The sequence below is a fragment of the Vicia villosa genome, unplaced genomic scaffold, assembly GCF_029867415.1.
Source record: "Vicia villosa cultivar HV-30 ecotype Madison, WI unplaced genomic scaffold, Vvil1.0 ctg.002256F_1_1, whole genome shotgun sequence".
Taxonomy (NCBI): domain Eukaryota; kingdom Viridiplantae; phylum Streptophyta; class Magnoliopsida; order Fabales; family Fabaceae; genus Vicia; species Vicia villosa.
Window position 1 is genome coordinate 370,811 of NW_026705877.1, and position 14,652 is coordinate 385,462.

The window sequence follows — 14,652 nt, forward strand, 5'->3', positions numbered from 1 at the left end:
CCACTGGGTCACTGGTCGAACCGCACGACCAAACCGGATTAAACCGGATAACTCGGTTGAATAGACCTGTCATTATATAGGTATAAAACCGGTCGAATCGGATGATTCAGTCTCTAAAAAAATATAACTAGCTTTTAAATTTTTAAAAAATATCATATCATAAATTCACAATTTCATAACTTAAATTCAAATTTTAAACAAAGGTATCTCACATAACAAAATAGTAAAAAATTATAAAGTCTAATTGCAAACAAAGTCTAAATACAACATAATCTAAACAAAGTCTAATTACAACATAATCTAATTGAATAGTTTATAACAAAATAACTCCAATGTGTACCAAATTTAATTAAAAATAGGATCCTCCTAAAAAGAAAATCAAATAAAATTTAATATGTTTATGCTATTTAAGAAAATTTATTAGCAAAGATAACAAATAGACAATAAAGTTTTTAATTTGTCACTAAAAAACTATGTGAGAATGTTATTTAAGTAATACACTACTAAATATATTAAAAAAAAAAAGTTAAAAAAAAAGTTTAAAAGAAATGTTAAAAAAAAATTAAAAAAAAAAGTTTAAAAAAAAGTTTAAAAAAAAACAAAAAAAAAAAAAGCAATTAAACCGCCGGTTTTTCGGTTTTCCCAATTTTCCCGGTTTTTCCGGTTTTCACTGGTTCCCACCGGTTTGATGGCATACCCGATCTGACTATTGAACCAGACCGATTACCTGGCCGGTTCCCGGTTCGATCGGTCCAACCAGCCGGTCCGGTCCGGTTTTTAAAACACTGATTAAAATAGTTGCAGCAAGTGAACAGCTTCAAGTGCCCTAGATTTATATTCCATTTTTTTGGAACGACTCAGAAAATTTATTGATCAACCTTAAATTATTTAGTAACATTTCTTAAATTTTACTAAATCCTAACAATTTTCCGTTGTGAATATATTTTTTATTTTAAAAAATCTAGAAGACATCAAATAAAACACTACATTTTTCATATTATTAAATTCAAACATACATAATATATTGTGATAGGATGATATCAACGATTACAAGACATACCACATGGGCGATACTTTAAACATAAAATATGTTATTTTCATATCATATTATTTCCCTATTCACTTCTTGAACACAAACCCAATTTTAAGATTATGGATCTTCAAATGGAAAGATCCTATATGACACAAGGATGGTTATTATCATGTTCACTTCCATCATGATTAGGCACCCAAGCAATAGCCTTATTGCTAACAAAATGACATATAGGAATCGTTCCGGGCTTAACATGAAGAACTTCATCAAGCACCTTAGGATCCATACCTCTTGTGTCATGGTGACAGATTGTCAATGCTTTCACTTTAGTTCCATCAGAGGCCGCCAATGGAACCATATAAGCCGTTGTCGCATTGACTTGGTGGCAATAAAATACAACTCTTTCTAAATTTAACCTATGACACATCACGGTATTGTCTCCGATTTTCTTTACTTCTTCTATCACATATTGGTCTTGATTTTGAGCAAAGGAGCTCGAAATCACCTTAATATTTTTTCCAAGCTTTGAAATGGCAAAATCTATCATGGGTTTTAAAGACGAAGCACAATACTTCTCTTCTCCTATAGCTGCTGGATTTGTACAATAGCTACTAAGACTATGAGTTTCACTCCATATCCATGTTCCCAAAGGTTGACCTGCCTTTGATAGTAAGGGTTGCCTATTTGAATGCTTGTGGAAGCCTAAGCTCATTTTCTTTCCAGGGTAAAGATCATGTTGGAAAAAAGCTGTCCAATCTTGGTCCTCATCGTTACCTCTAATAGGTGCATTAGTTTCTTTATGATCTGCACAATTCAACAAATAATATAGATCTGATTAATAGATCAAAGAGAGAGTATATAACAATCTTACACAAATATCTCAAAGAGAGAGTCTGACCAGGGATGAATATATCCGAGAGAATATTCGGTATAGGAGTGTTTGGCCAAACAGATTTCCAATATTCTTCTCCAGATTGCAATGCTTCAATTTCCACAAAAGTCAACTGTGTAACAATCACTCAAATTAATACCACAAATCACATAAACCAATGGAGCAAAGTAGAAAATAACTTACAAATATTAGAACTAAACAAGATAGTTGTTTGAACTCCATTAAAGCTATTCTGGCAATTGTACAAGTTATTGGTGTGTCTATGAGGTTGAAGGACTGCTTCAAGTGTCCAATATATATAGTGAAATGTTTGGTCCCCTCATAATGCAGGGTTCTTAATTTGTTTATCTAAAAATATAAAAAATTATGTAGTACTATATTTTATTTTGATTCAAACATGTACCATATATTATTAAAATTATGTCAATTTATCAATATACTTTTTTAATTGAATTATTTTTTCAACTATTATTTTTACAGTCGGATAATGATATAACTTATTATAGTTGGACAAGGACGGGACATAGCTACAAATTATAATGGTAAACTAGAATATACTCTTTATATCTAGTTTCTTCATCTCTTTACTTTTGCATTTATTTGAGCTAAACCGTGATTTTAAGATTCTAAACTTTTAAGAATTATACTTGCCACCCACTTTTTAAAACCTAAACTTTTAAGAATTATACTTGCCACCCACTTTTTAAACCTGCCATCCTCCAATTTACAATATTCTCAAAATACTCCTGATATTATTAATTCAAAATTTATACAATTTTTGAAAAAAATTACTGTTAAAAAGTAAATTTTAGATACTTTTTTAAATATTAAAACAATTAAATTTACTTTGACATTATGTAATATAAAGATACATTATTAATAATTAAAACATCGTTATAATTATAATTTTTTTAAATATCAAAAATAACTTTAATTTTTTAAAATTATAATATCGAACAAAAAATTTATAAAATTTTATAAAATATGATTAAATATGTTTTTGGTCCTTAAAAAATTAATTTTTATAAAAATAAAGTCATATTTCAGTTCCTACAAAATTATTTATGCACATAGTTTTAGTCCGTATAGATTGACTAAAACGTCGTGTAAAAATAATTTTATACGGACTACAACATGATATTTTTTATAAGCACTAAAAATTAAATTTGAGATATTTGTAGAGACTAAAAATATATTTAACTCTATAAAACAGGAATATTTTAAAAACAATTATTTAAAGTAAATTTTTATTTGATATTTTTATTAAAAAGAATTATGTGTATTGTTTTTTCAGTAACAGTATAAAATACTATAAAAATTATTTTTAAAAATATTTAAAACATACGTGTCCATATATTAATCTTACCAATCAGTTTTATAACAATTTTAATTTTAAAATCTACATTAAAGTTTATGAGTACTCTGATTGAGAGCTCAGAGAACACTTAGTGTGACATGCGGAGCCATGATATTGGTTTAGGGATGAAAATAAAAATAGAGGTGGATAATATTGAATAAATTTTGAGAAAAAAAAATTTAAATAACAAGGTTTAAAAAAAAATTACCAAAAAAACAAGTTTTTCAAAAAATTTACCAAAGTGTCTAGGTTTTGAAGACCCCCTGGAGTATGCGCCAAATGAATTGGCGCATTAGTATAAAAATTAGGAGTATGCGCCAAATGGTTTGGCGTAAATGTGAATTTTTTTTTTTTTTTAACTTTTCAACATTTAAGCCAAATGAATTGGCTAACTCAAAAAATTTTATACTAATGCGCCAAATGGTTTGGCGCATACTCTAGGGGGTCCTGCAAAACCTAGACATTTTGGTAAATTTTTTGAAAACCTTGTTTTTTATGTAATTTTTTTTATAAACATTGCTATTTAAATTTTTTCATCAAATTTTGATATCATCTTTAAGTTTGTATTTATATTTAAATTTTAACCTATAAATATCATATATATTTCAAAAATAATTTGGATGATTATATACGTTCATTAGTTTTTTGATTAGATTCATGATGTACTTATGCTTTTGATAGGTTATCTTTTTATAATAATGTTAATTGTTTTCTGCCAAAAACAAATTGTTAATGTATAGTTGACTTTGCAAATATAGTTTCTCTCTGGACAGGGTTACTGGATTCTCTCGGTCTCCACGGGTTATAACCTCAATAAGAGAATCTTACAAATTTCTTAAGATCCAACTAGTAACTAATCCCGTCTTCACACGGATTCTGGTATGGGACGCGTATTCATTCATTTCAATAATTGGTATTATAAGATATATATTTTTCAAAATTATTCAGGGTTTATATTTGTTAGTATAAGATACCAAATTTAGTAAAATCAAAAAGTATATATTATAAGATATATATTTTTTAGAAGCAGTTATGAAATATAATTTGTAAGAGTAAATATCAAGTAATAGAAAGCATTGTTGATTACAATGAAAAGTCTAAAGAAGAATTGTGCATACCAGATATTAGGGCGTAGTTGTATAAATGTTATTATTAGATTAATCTAAAGATGTAGAGGGAGACTATAACGTAAAAATTTTACTTTTTTCCTTGTCAGTAAAAGGTAATACATCTTAAACAGTGGAATTATATTAAAAATGAATACAAAATTATAATAAAAACAAACAAATAATGTGGTTGGATTGGTTAGTGGTCTTTGAAAATTACCATTACCATAACCATTTTAAATAAAAAAATAATCGAGAGTAGTAAATTATTAAGTAATAAGTATTTCATTAAAAATATTTTTAAATACACATAACTCGTTATAATTTAATAAATGATAAATGATATAAAGAAAAAAAATTGGAAGTAAATGAGAGTAATGGAAAGGACGTATATATCTACAATATTAAAACGACTTGGGAAACCTAAAGTGTATTAGTTGGGAAACGCAATTGCTTATATGAAATGAAAATAATGATCGCTTTGTCTCTCCGAATCCTCTGTGTTATATTCATATTCGAAAGGCGACTTTGTTGGAGACGGTATAATCGGAAGTCATCGGAGCAACAGTGTGGCACAGAATGGAAGGAATCTCAGTCAACTGATCCCAAGCTACGGTGAACACCACCATTTCAAGGTAAGATGTTATGCAGTTGTTGTCATTATTCAGTCGGAGGGTTAGTACAGTAACTGACGATTTGGGGTTTTAGTTGGTGTTGCATGTAGTCGTAGTGGCCATAGATTTAGGTTAATAGTTTGGCGTTCGCTTTTCATGCATGTATATTAATGAACTTTCAGTGGCGGAGTTGACATTAGAAAAGTTACATGGTTTAATAATTTGACATGTAATGATAAAAGATGAGGTTGCCATTATTATTTATTAAAAAATCTGTTATTCTGCAGAGATGAAGGACGTCCTGTTGAAATTCAACAGACTCCCAAACGAACAAGGAGTTTTGTGTTGAAACAAATGTTGGAGGAGATACGTCGTGTGAAAAAAGAAAGTAAAGATGCGACGGAAGAAATCGAGGCATCGGAGGTGAAAACAGAACCTGTGTCTGATGAAGAAGAACGGTGTGTATTGGCAAAAGATGTTTTGGATCATAAAGAAATTGCAGAAGGCAGCAAAGGGAAAAGGAAACAACAGAGGCCAGGCATTGTTGTAGGGCATGGAAGAAAAAGCTATCATGCAGCTGTCTACCGCGCATCTTTTCAACCATCTGTAACCCGAAGGTATTTGTGTTTTGTTTTTTAATTGTTATAACCAACTATTTTAGTATAAAAGTAAAATTTCCTATATATACCAAGTCTGATACTAAGCATGATGTATTTGATGGGACTTTGTGTGGCAGAAATGGACGTAATATGGGGTCGGGAAAACAAAAGGGAAATGCAGTAGCAGTTTCAATAAGCGATGATGCTGGAAGATTGCGGCGCGAAGGCAAGAGGAAAGCCTGTATGCCTAGAACGGCTGGCATTGGTGAACAGCGCTCCTGGAAAAAAAAGGATCACATATCAACCAACGATGCAAGGTAAATATGTTGTAAAATATATTAGACATATATGTGTAAGAATATATTCGTCGCTGAATGAGTAGGTACAAAGGTACAAATGAGGACATTAATCCTCTCGCGTTTCTTATTGCATCGGTGTAGGAATGGAGGAGCCAAAAGATTGTTGGAGAAGGTGAAAGGCAAGGGCCAAGTTGTTGGAAACAGTGTGGAGAAGTCAGCAAAGTCGCAGGAAGACAATGGCAAAGGTGAAGTTTCTCACAGGGGTGTCAATCGTGCTAAATCTGGAAGGTATAAATTGTTTGTGGTTGAATAAACTTGTGAAGGCGTGCGATATGTTGTTTATGACCGCTAAATTACTGTGTTTTATAAACCTGTTGTGTATAATATATGTAGGAGATCCACTCCGGGATCAGTGGCTGTGAAAGAACAAAGCTGGACCAGGGTGGTTGACAACCCAGAGAAGTTGAGAAACAATGTTCTGGTAATTTACGCTGCGACAGCTATAATCAAATTCAACAATGTCGCATAGTAAGTAGTAATGTAAAGTTGGTGTTTATTTGTTCTGTTTCAGTTTATTCCAAGAGTTGTAATTCGTGAATGCATATATGGTAAGATTCCAAGAATAACCCTGATCGATCGCAACTATGATGTTCTGTATTACTGAGAGATGATCAAGAGGGAAGACATTGTGGATAGGTATTTATGCGGTGGATGGACTGACTTTTGCAAAGACCGCAATCTTCAGAAGGGAGACACACTGCGTTTCTGCATTAGATATTCTCCGGTGGAGTCGATCTTGGTGTCCGTAGAGCATGGATAAGCAGAGTCACTAACGTGTTAACGGATGTGAAGTGTGGTTTGTCGTAGACATAGTAGGATTTATTAATGTGTTTGTTTTTAAGTTTCTGGACAGAGGTTTAACATGTCTTGGAACTTTATTTTGTTGGGCATTCCTTTTAAGTTCAAATTGCTATTATTTTGTTGTATTGACTTGCTAACTCCGGGCTGCATGGTTTGTATTATTCTGGGCTGCATGGTTTATTTAAAATTATGTCAATGGCATAATGAAATATTAATGGTTTCAAAAACTCAGTGTATTCCAAAACATGAAAGGAGGCTTCATTCTATGTGCAGTCTCAATTTGGAAGTATATGAGGGTTGTTCCAAATGTTGCATTTTCTTGGATAAATTAAAGATGAGGCTTAATATAAAAATAGCAAGAATTTGTACAAAAAATTAATGCATATAAATACATTTTAACATGTACAGCGATGTATTAAAATTTACAAAAAATAATTATTTATAGTATGTAGAACGATGAATTCGCTTAAAAATACGATTATTTTATAAAAAATATTAATTATATGCAACTACTTTGTAAAAATAATTAGGAAATAATCTATAAAAATGACAAATTAATAATTAGATATGTAATTAATTTCAAATTTGTTTTGTGGTATGTATTTAATGTTACATAAGTGTATTTAGTTAAATCTAATAATTAAGAATAAACAATATTTTATTAAATTTGATTTTAATACATAACAATTATTTTTAATGAGGCAAAGGAAAAAACTTAGTTATATTTAACAAACATTTTTTTGTCTTTGTGGGAGAATATAAAAAAAATTGAAGAAGGAAAGATTATTTAAGTGGGCCTGTTTTTATCACCTTTGTAATAGTGAAGTTGGTCCATTTTAAAAGGTTGACCCATTAGGCCGAAAATAACAAACAGGCAAGTGAAAAGGGATTCTCTACTGTTGTTTATCAGACGAAATCCAAGAAGAGTATAGACACATCAGTATTCATCAACATTCCTAATTAAGGTCAATTGCATTCAATACGTTTCCACCCAAAAAAAACGTGCCCTCCGGCGAAGACAATGTTATTTCGGCTCCTTGGTTTGGTTGTATCCCAATCGACGTATATGATTTTCTCATCGCACCAGAAAACCGGATAAGAAATAGGGTTGCTGTGAGAAGCGGTCGCCGCAACCCGGCATCAGGTCACAAAAGCGATGGTGTGTCCGATTATGGCACTGGTGACTTGGATAACGACATGCATCAGCTCAATGTCCACAAAGGCCCAGTTAAATTGTCGATGGCAGCAACTGAGAGGTGTTTGGCAATGTCCGTGTCTCGTCCTACCATGACAGAATCTGATGGAGAAAGGTAAGTGTTTACACAGCATGTTTAGGGTTTGGTGAACTCCGTCGAATGAAATTGACATTGGAAGTAACCTTAATGATTTGTAGTTTGGTGTTAGTATTGATTACGAAATTGTGTCGTGATGTATAGTTTTTTGTTAGTATATGATTTAGATAAGACTCTATTTTGTCAGACAACACATTGTTTCGTTAAATCCCAACAGACTGTGAATTGTGTAATATGGACATTATTTCCAGTTGTAAATTGACATAGTAATGTGTTGGATACTTCATTATTTCCCTTAAATCACAGTGTGAGTTTCCCCTAATTCAGTGTGCAATATTTTAGAAATAAGTTCCTAATGTATAGGGTTATGCAAAATTTCCTAATGTATAGGGTGTGTCGCACGCTCGCGAAAAAAGAACAGAGTCGCCACCAATATATTTATCCCATAGGGGAAAGGAATATCAGAAAACCTAACAAAGGAAGGAACAGGGTCTTGCGACCAGAGAATCAAGGTACGGGAGTCGGTTACGCGAGGGGAAGGTATTAGCACCCCTCACGCCCATCGTACTCGATGGTATCCACCTATGTTTGTTTCTATCTAAAGGGTGTGTACTATGTCTATGTCTATATGCGAATGAATGCAGAATGTAGGGAAAACAAAGAATTGTACTCGCACGGGCCCTACCCCGCTGCCTACGTATCCTTTTCAGGAATCAGAGTTACCGTAGCTCGGCTAAAGATTTTCTGTTTGTTTTTGTGTTTTTTTAGTTGGGCGGCGTTAACGTTCGCGCTCTTGCACAAGGGGACAGCCTAGGATGCAATGGAGCGGAAATAACAATGCCCTTAAAAAGAAGAAAAAGAGATTGGTTTGTGTCTTTTAGGGTAATTCCATGATGACGAGAACCCACTACAAGGTCTCGCATCACTTCCTTACTTTGTGTTAAATCTGACCATTTATTAGTGTTTTTTAAAGTGTTTTTGGTTGGTGTTTTTTAAGGGAATTTGTTTGTGACTTAGATCATACCAAAAAGAGTTTTGTTTTGCATATTTAGAGAACGCACATCGAGGCCTACGCCACAATCGTTTCTCTAAATAACGGTTAAGAAATACATCGAGGCTTCACACCTCAATCATTTCTTCTCCGCTAAGTAAAGGAAATACAAAAAGGAGTTCTTTTGTGAATATTTAGAGAATGCACATCGAGGCCTACGCCACAATCGTTTCTCTAAATAACGGTTAAGAAATACATCGAGGCTTCACACCTCAATCATTTCTTCCCCGCTAAGTAGGAAAGAACATACATCGGGGCCTACGCCCCAATCATTCCTTTCCTACTATGAAACATAGTAACGGTATGATCTTCATCGATATTTGTTAAGTATTTTAAAAGTTGAAAAGAAAAAGAAAATGATAAGGGAACTATTCCTAAATTCTAGTCTAAGTTGTCTATACAAGGGAAAATCCTAATGTTAACATGGGATAGATTCTAAAAGGAGCATACAAGTGGTATTAACAACATAGGCCAAAAATATGGCCAAAAGCTAGGCAACAAAGTCACACAACCATTATACAAAGAAATAGCATGAAAATAGTACAAAACAAATCAAGCATTAGTGCAAAATTAAACTAAAATACTACTATTTTTATGAGTTTTTATGAAGGAAATTAAATGTCAACGTTAACCTAAAAAAAATCTACCATTTTTATAAGCTTTTTAACGTCAATGATCACCTAAAAAACTAACAAAATTTTAATGGTTTTTTGTGTGACAAAAAGACTTCTAGTTAAGCAAAAGGAATTAGCCTAAACTAACATTTTTTATTGATTATCTTCTATGTCTAAAATTATGTAAAAGTCTAAAAATTAAAAGGAAGAAAATGAGCAATCTTAATGCCTAAAAGAAAGTGGACAAAAGTCTAAGTAAGAGACCTAAATTTTTAGTAATTTTGTAAGTCAGAGGGGTGCAAACTGAAGTATGAGGCGTGATTAGCGAAATGGGCGCAGGGCCCAGCCCAGGGGCGTTTCTGTAATTGCAGAATTTGTTTAGCCAAAAATGGCAGTGACGGGCCACAGGGGGTGTGCATAGCGTTTTGGCCCAATAGTGATTTGTTTGGTCCATAGGTTCAGACTGATTATCCAATTTTTAACATCAGAGTTACAAAAAGGGAATTAGGGTAACCTTATGTGCCGATTCAGATTCTGAAAAAATTTCCCTCGTTCTCGCGGCCGCTACCTTCTTCGATCGGAGCTTCTCCTTCTCGATTATGATCGTCGCCGCTCCATGAGCAAATCTCCGCCTTCTTCGCTTTCCTCTCCTCTTCTATCTACTCTACTTGAACTCTCCAGGCTTGATTCGATCGGAGAATCTTCAGAGAAAATCAAGCGATGTTGTTGATGGTGATGCGTAGTCGAGGGCTCTTGATTGAAGGTTGATCGGATATTGATGATGGTGAGATGCACCGATTTTGTGAAGGTTCGCGATGGTGAAGATTGAGCGATGAAAACCGATTCCGGCAATGGATGAAGAGCTCCGATGAAGATTTCATGGTCAGTTTTCTTGCTTCAACCTTTTCTTTCACATATTTTCCTAAGAATCTCTTCTTCTTCCCTCCTCTGAGTTGTGTGATTTTCTTTGCTTCTTCTCTGAGTCTCGTGTGTGATGATTTTGCAAGTAAATTTGATGGAGAATTGAAGATTATAATGAAGGTGATTGAAAGATTGACGATGATGGTTGAAGAGGTGTTGAACGATTCGGAGGGTGATTGATAAAAGTGGCGGTGACTGGTGGAGTGAAGAATGAGCGTGTGAAGGTTGAAAATGGAGGGAATGGCCTAAGAGAGTGTGAGAGAGTGATGGTGATTCTGTTATATAGAGCACAGGTTCGGGATATTTTTTTGGTTTGGAGTTAGGATCGGAGTTTGTTAAGTGTGGTTGAGAGTTAGTTGGCTTTAGGCTTGGAGATGCTGACTAGGATCGGAGATAGGTATTTAGTTATGAAGGTTGTTAGTTTCTGTTATAGAGGTTTAGAGTGGTGAGAAATCAGTTAGAGATTGAGAGTGATTGAGGGCCCTTGGATTGAAATCAGTTAGAGAATTGGAGGGTGGTGATTGAGTCGGTTGGCAATGTGGTTATTGTTAGTTAATTCTGTTTTCAGTTTATTATTTTTCTGTTTGGTGGTTGAAAGGGAAGTTCGTTATAGGTTCAGTTAGGAGGTTAGGAAAGTAGTTATTTCTGTTAGGTTGCAAGCAGTTAGTTTTGGTTAGTTATAAACCTGTTAGAATTATTGAATTCAAAAAGACTGAAGGTTAATTCTGTTAAAACTGAAACTGGGCATGATTTTGTGTATGGTTTTGTATCTGGTTTTCTTGCAGGGCTGCAGCAAATTGAGTGTGGGTCGGAATTGGAATGGTATTTTGTTATTTCGAGCTGAATGTGAAGCTAGTCAGTTTTGAATCGAACCCTTTATTGCCTGCTTGAACCTGAGCTGGAGCTGAGCTGAATCTTTGTGAATTGACTCAGACGCATGACTGTCTACACCAGGCTTTCTTGTCTATTATGTGAATTTGTGGTGTTGGATGGATAGTAGGTATGATAGGCAGAATTATGTGATGTGGTACTTTGGTCTTTTTAAGCATTGTATAGAACTGGATTTTTCTGTGTTGAATTTTATGGTTGATTGGAAGTGATTTGAAAGTGAGTTTTGGTATGGACCTGTTTGTGACGTTTGTACATGGTGTGTTTGTAGGGATGAACAAGATTGATATTGCTGGTTTCTTTTATATGCAGGTTTAATCAAGTTTGGAGCAAAGTCTATCAAAGTGGAATGCACCGTTGCTCGAACAACACGAAACGCTTATCAACATGGCACAGATGAAACAGTTCCGAAGAAATGGAGAAAGAGAAGGATAGGTTTTTAGGAAGTGTTGTATTTTTCGGTGTAATTGAATTTTGTAATTTGAAATGGATGTAATGAATTTTGAATGAAACTCTTTGGATTTTGGTCATTTGAATCCTTTGTGATGGATGTTGGATATTTTCTTTTTTGTTGTTGTGAAATATGTAATGGAATCTTGAAATTGACTGACCATGGAACCTTGTAATCTTTTTGAAATTCGATGATAAATTCCCTTCTAAAACAAACTCTTTTTTCTGAATTGTATGCTCCTTCTTTTGATTTTGTACTCTATATTGAATGGTGATGAATTTGTGAATGTAATTTTGTAACATAACTTTGAATGATGAATGGTGAATGATATTTGCGACTTGGCCCTTTGAATGGTCTTGGACTTGTAATAACTTGAATGTAACGGTTCTTTGGGCTTCAATTTGTAAGCGAAATAGACCTTTTTTGTAATGGATTTTAGTTGATGTAACGATAGACTAGGATGATAATGGTTGAACATGAATGACGTTTAGACCTTAGTAGATGCCCCCAATTCATGAATTGTTAAATCGTGTTTGAGTCACTTTCTTCCAACTTTTAAACCACAGTCAGGTTGCTTTGAGTATTCGAACCTCAGGTCACTTTGCAATTATTCTTCCAATTTGTAACACAAACCAACAAACGAAGGCATTATGTCACATCCCCCAATTCAACCATAATCCACATGATGACTTGTGCTTGAAGTATTTGGGGATTCATAATCACAGGAATGAGCACAACCTAATTTAAGAATCTCAGAGAAACCCTCAGATGAAAGGCCCCGATCCCACCTTGATGAAATTGAATGAAGACTAGCCCTCGTAGATTGATGAGAAAGAAATTCATACTGACTATTAGCTAAAACCATAATTTCCCATCTGATACTCAAAGAATAGCCAGATGAATTAAACTTGAGTGAATTAGAAGCCCCTAATTTCCAAGATCCTTGATCCCCTGTCAGGTGTAATGATTAATGAATGCATGAAGTGTTAAATGACCTAATGGAGAGTATGCAGATTAAATGCAAAGCTAAAGCCAGTTAGAAATCAAGGGGTAGGACAAATTTGGGGTATGACAGCTGCCCCTATTTAATCGTCTTAAACCTGAGGGTGAGATTGGCGTTAGCCTTTCGAACGTTCAAGGTTTAAGAAGATTAAATACAAAGACCTGAAATTTGTCCTGAAAAGATGGCGTAGGTGTTATCCTTATTTTTATTTTGATATCTGCTGGGGAAAGAGAATTCTCTTTTTGTTTTTCTGGTGGAAGAATTTACAATGGGTAATGGGTTTGAATGGAGATAGCTTATAACGTGGTAGCGGTGCAGACACGGGGTTTTCAAAGAGAATGGTTGTATGAAACAATGATCGAAAGAAAAAAGACCTCGTGCGATTTACGACTCAACGTCAGGACTGAAAGGAATAAGATCTCGTGGCGATCTATGACTCAACATCGAAAGAAGATCTCGTGGCGATCAACTCGTCAACGGAAGAAAAGGGAATAAGATCTCGTGGCGATCTTATGACTTAACATCGAAAGAAGATCTCGTGACGATCAACTCGTCAACGGAAGAAAAGGGAATAAGATCTCGTGGCGATCTTATGACTCAACATCGAAAGAAGATCTCGTGGCGATCAACTCGTCAACAGAAGAAAAGGGAATAAGATCTCGTGGCGATCTTATGACTCAACATCGAAAGAAGATCTCGTGGCGATCAACTCATCAACAGAAGAAAAGGGAATAAGATCTCGTGGCGATCTTATGACTCAACATCGAAAGAAGATCTCGTGGCGATCAACTCGTCAACAGAAGACAAGGGAATAAGATCTCGTGGCGATCTTATGACTCAACATCGAAAGAAAATCTCGTGCGATTTTCCACACTTTGGAAAGGAATAAGATCTCGTGGCGATCTATGACTCAACATCGACTCGACATCGAGGGACAAAAGAAAACATTGTGTCAGACACTCATCAGAGATTGAAGATACCTCGCATCGGCACCGTGGTTGGAAGAGATTTGAAATGTAGTAGCAGATGTCAATCGGAATTTGTAAGGACAACTTTTTGTGTGGGGATGTATTATTGTCTTGATTGAGTGCGGACTTGTATTATCTGGCTTGTGCTTTGTTATGCATGTTTGAATTTTGATGCATGGCATAATGATCCCCTTTGATGGATATGCTACGCTTTTGAGGATGCAATGTTATATGCAATGAAAACTATATGCAGAGTGCCAAATAAAGGCCTTAGTGAGATAAACACCAGGGAGAATCCCCTTAGTGTTAAGGACCATGTGGAGGTGCCAATAGATGTTGGACTTTGATTTGTAAGATGCACTTTTCTTTGACTTGAAGAATGATTTCTGACTTCTCACCATGTGCCACTGCTTGGAGGATTTTCAGCTTAAGGAGATTCCCTTGATTCACCATGTTGGAGATGAGAAATCCAGATAAGGAGCCTTGATTAGGGAAGTAGGACAACTCCTAGGAGAAATAAACTCCTATGCTTGAGGAATGGAACAGACTCTCGGGAGAAATAAACTCCATGCTTGGGGAGATACCAAGGTTCCAGGAGAAATAAACTCCTATGATTAGGGAAAGGACAATAAAACTCAGAAGATCGTGCCCCAAGTTTCATGACCCACAAAGGAAATTGCCCCACAGGATCCACGGAGAGATT

General features: G+C 34.5%; 1 protein-coding gene across 1 annotated transcript; it reads right to left on the reverse strand.

The window, feature by feature from the left end:
• Positions 1-989: 989 nt before the first annotated feature.
• Positions 990-2,240, reverse strand: LOC131638290 (embryonic abundant protein VF30.1-like). The gene is made up of 3 exons (XM_058908842.1): positions 2,109-2,240; positions 1,932-2,037; positions 990-1,837 (listed from the first exon to the last, which is right to left on the reverse strand). The coding sequence occupies exons 1-3, from the start codon at positions 2,145-2,147 to the stop codon at positions 1,176-1,178; spliced, it is 807 nt and encodes a 268-aa protein (XP_058764825.1). The 5' UTR covers positions 2,148-2,240; the 3' UTR covers positions 990-1,175.
• Positions 2,241-14,652: the final 12,412 nt, after the last annotated feature.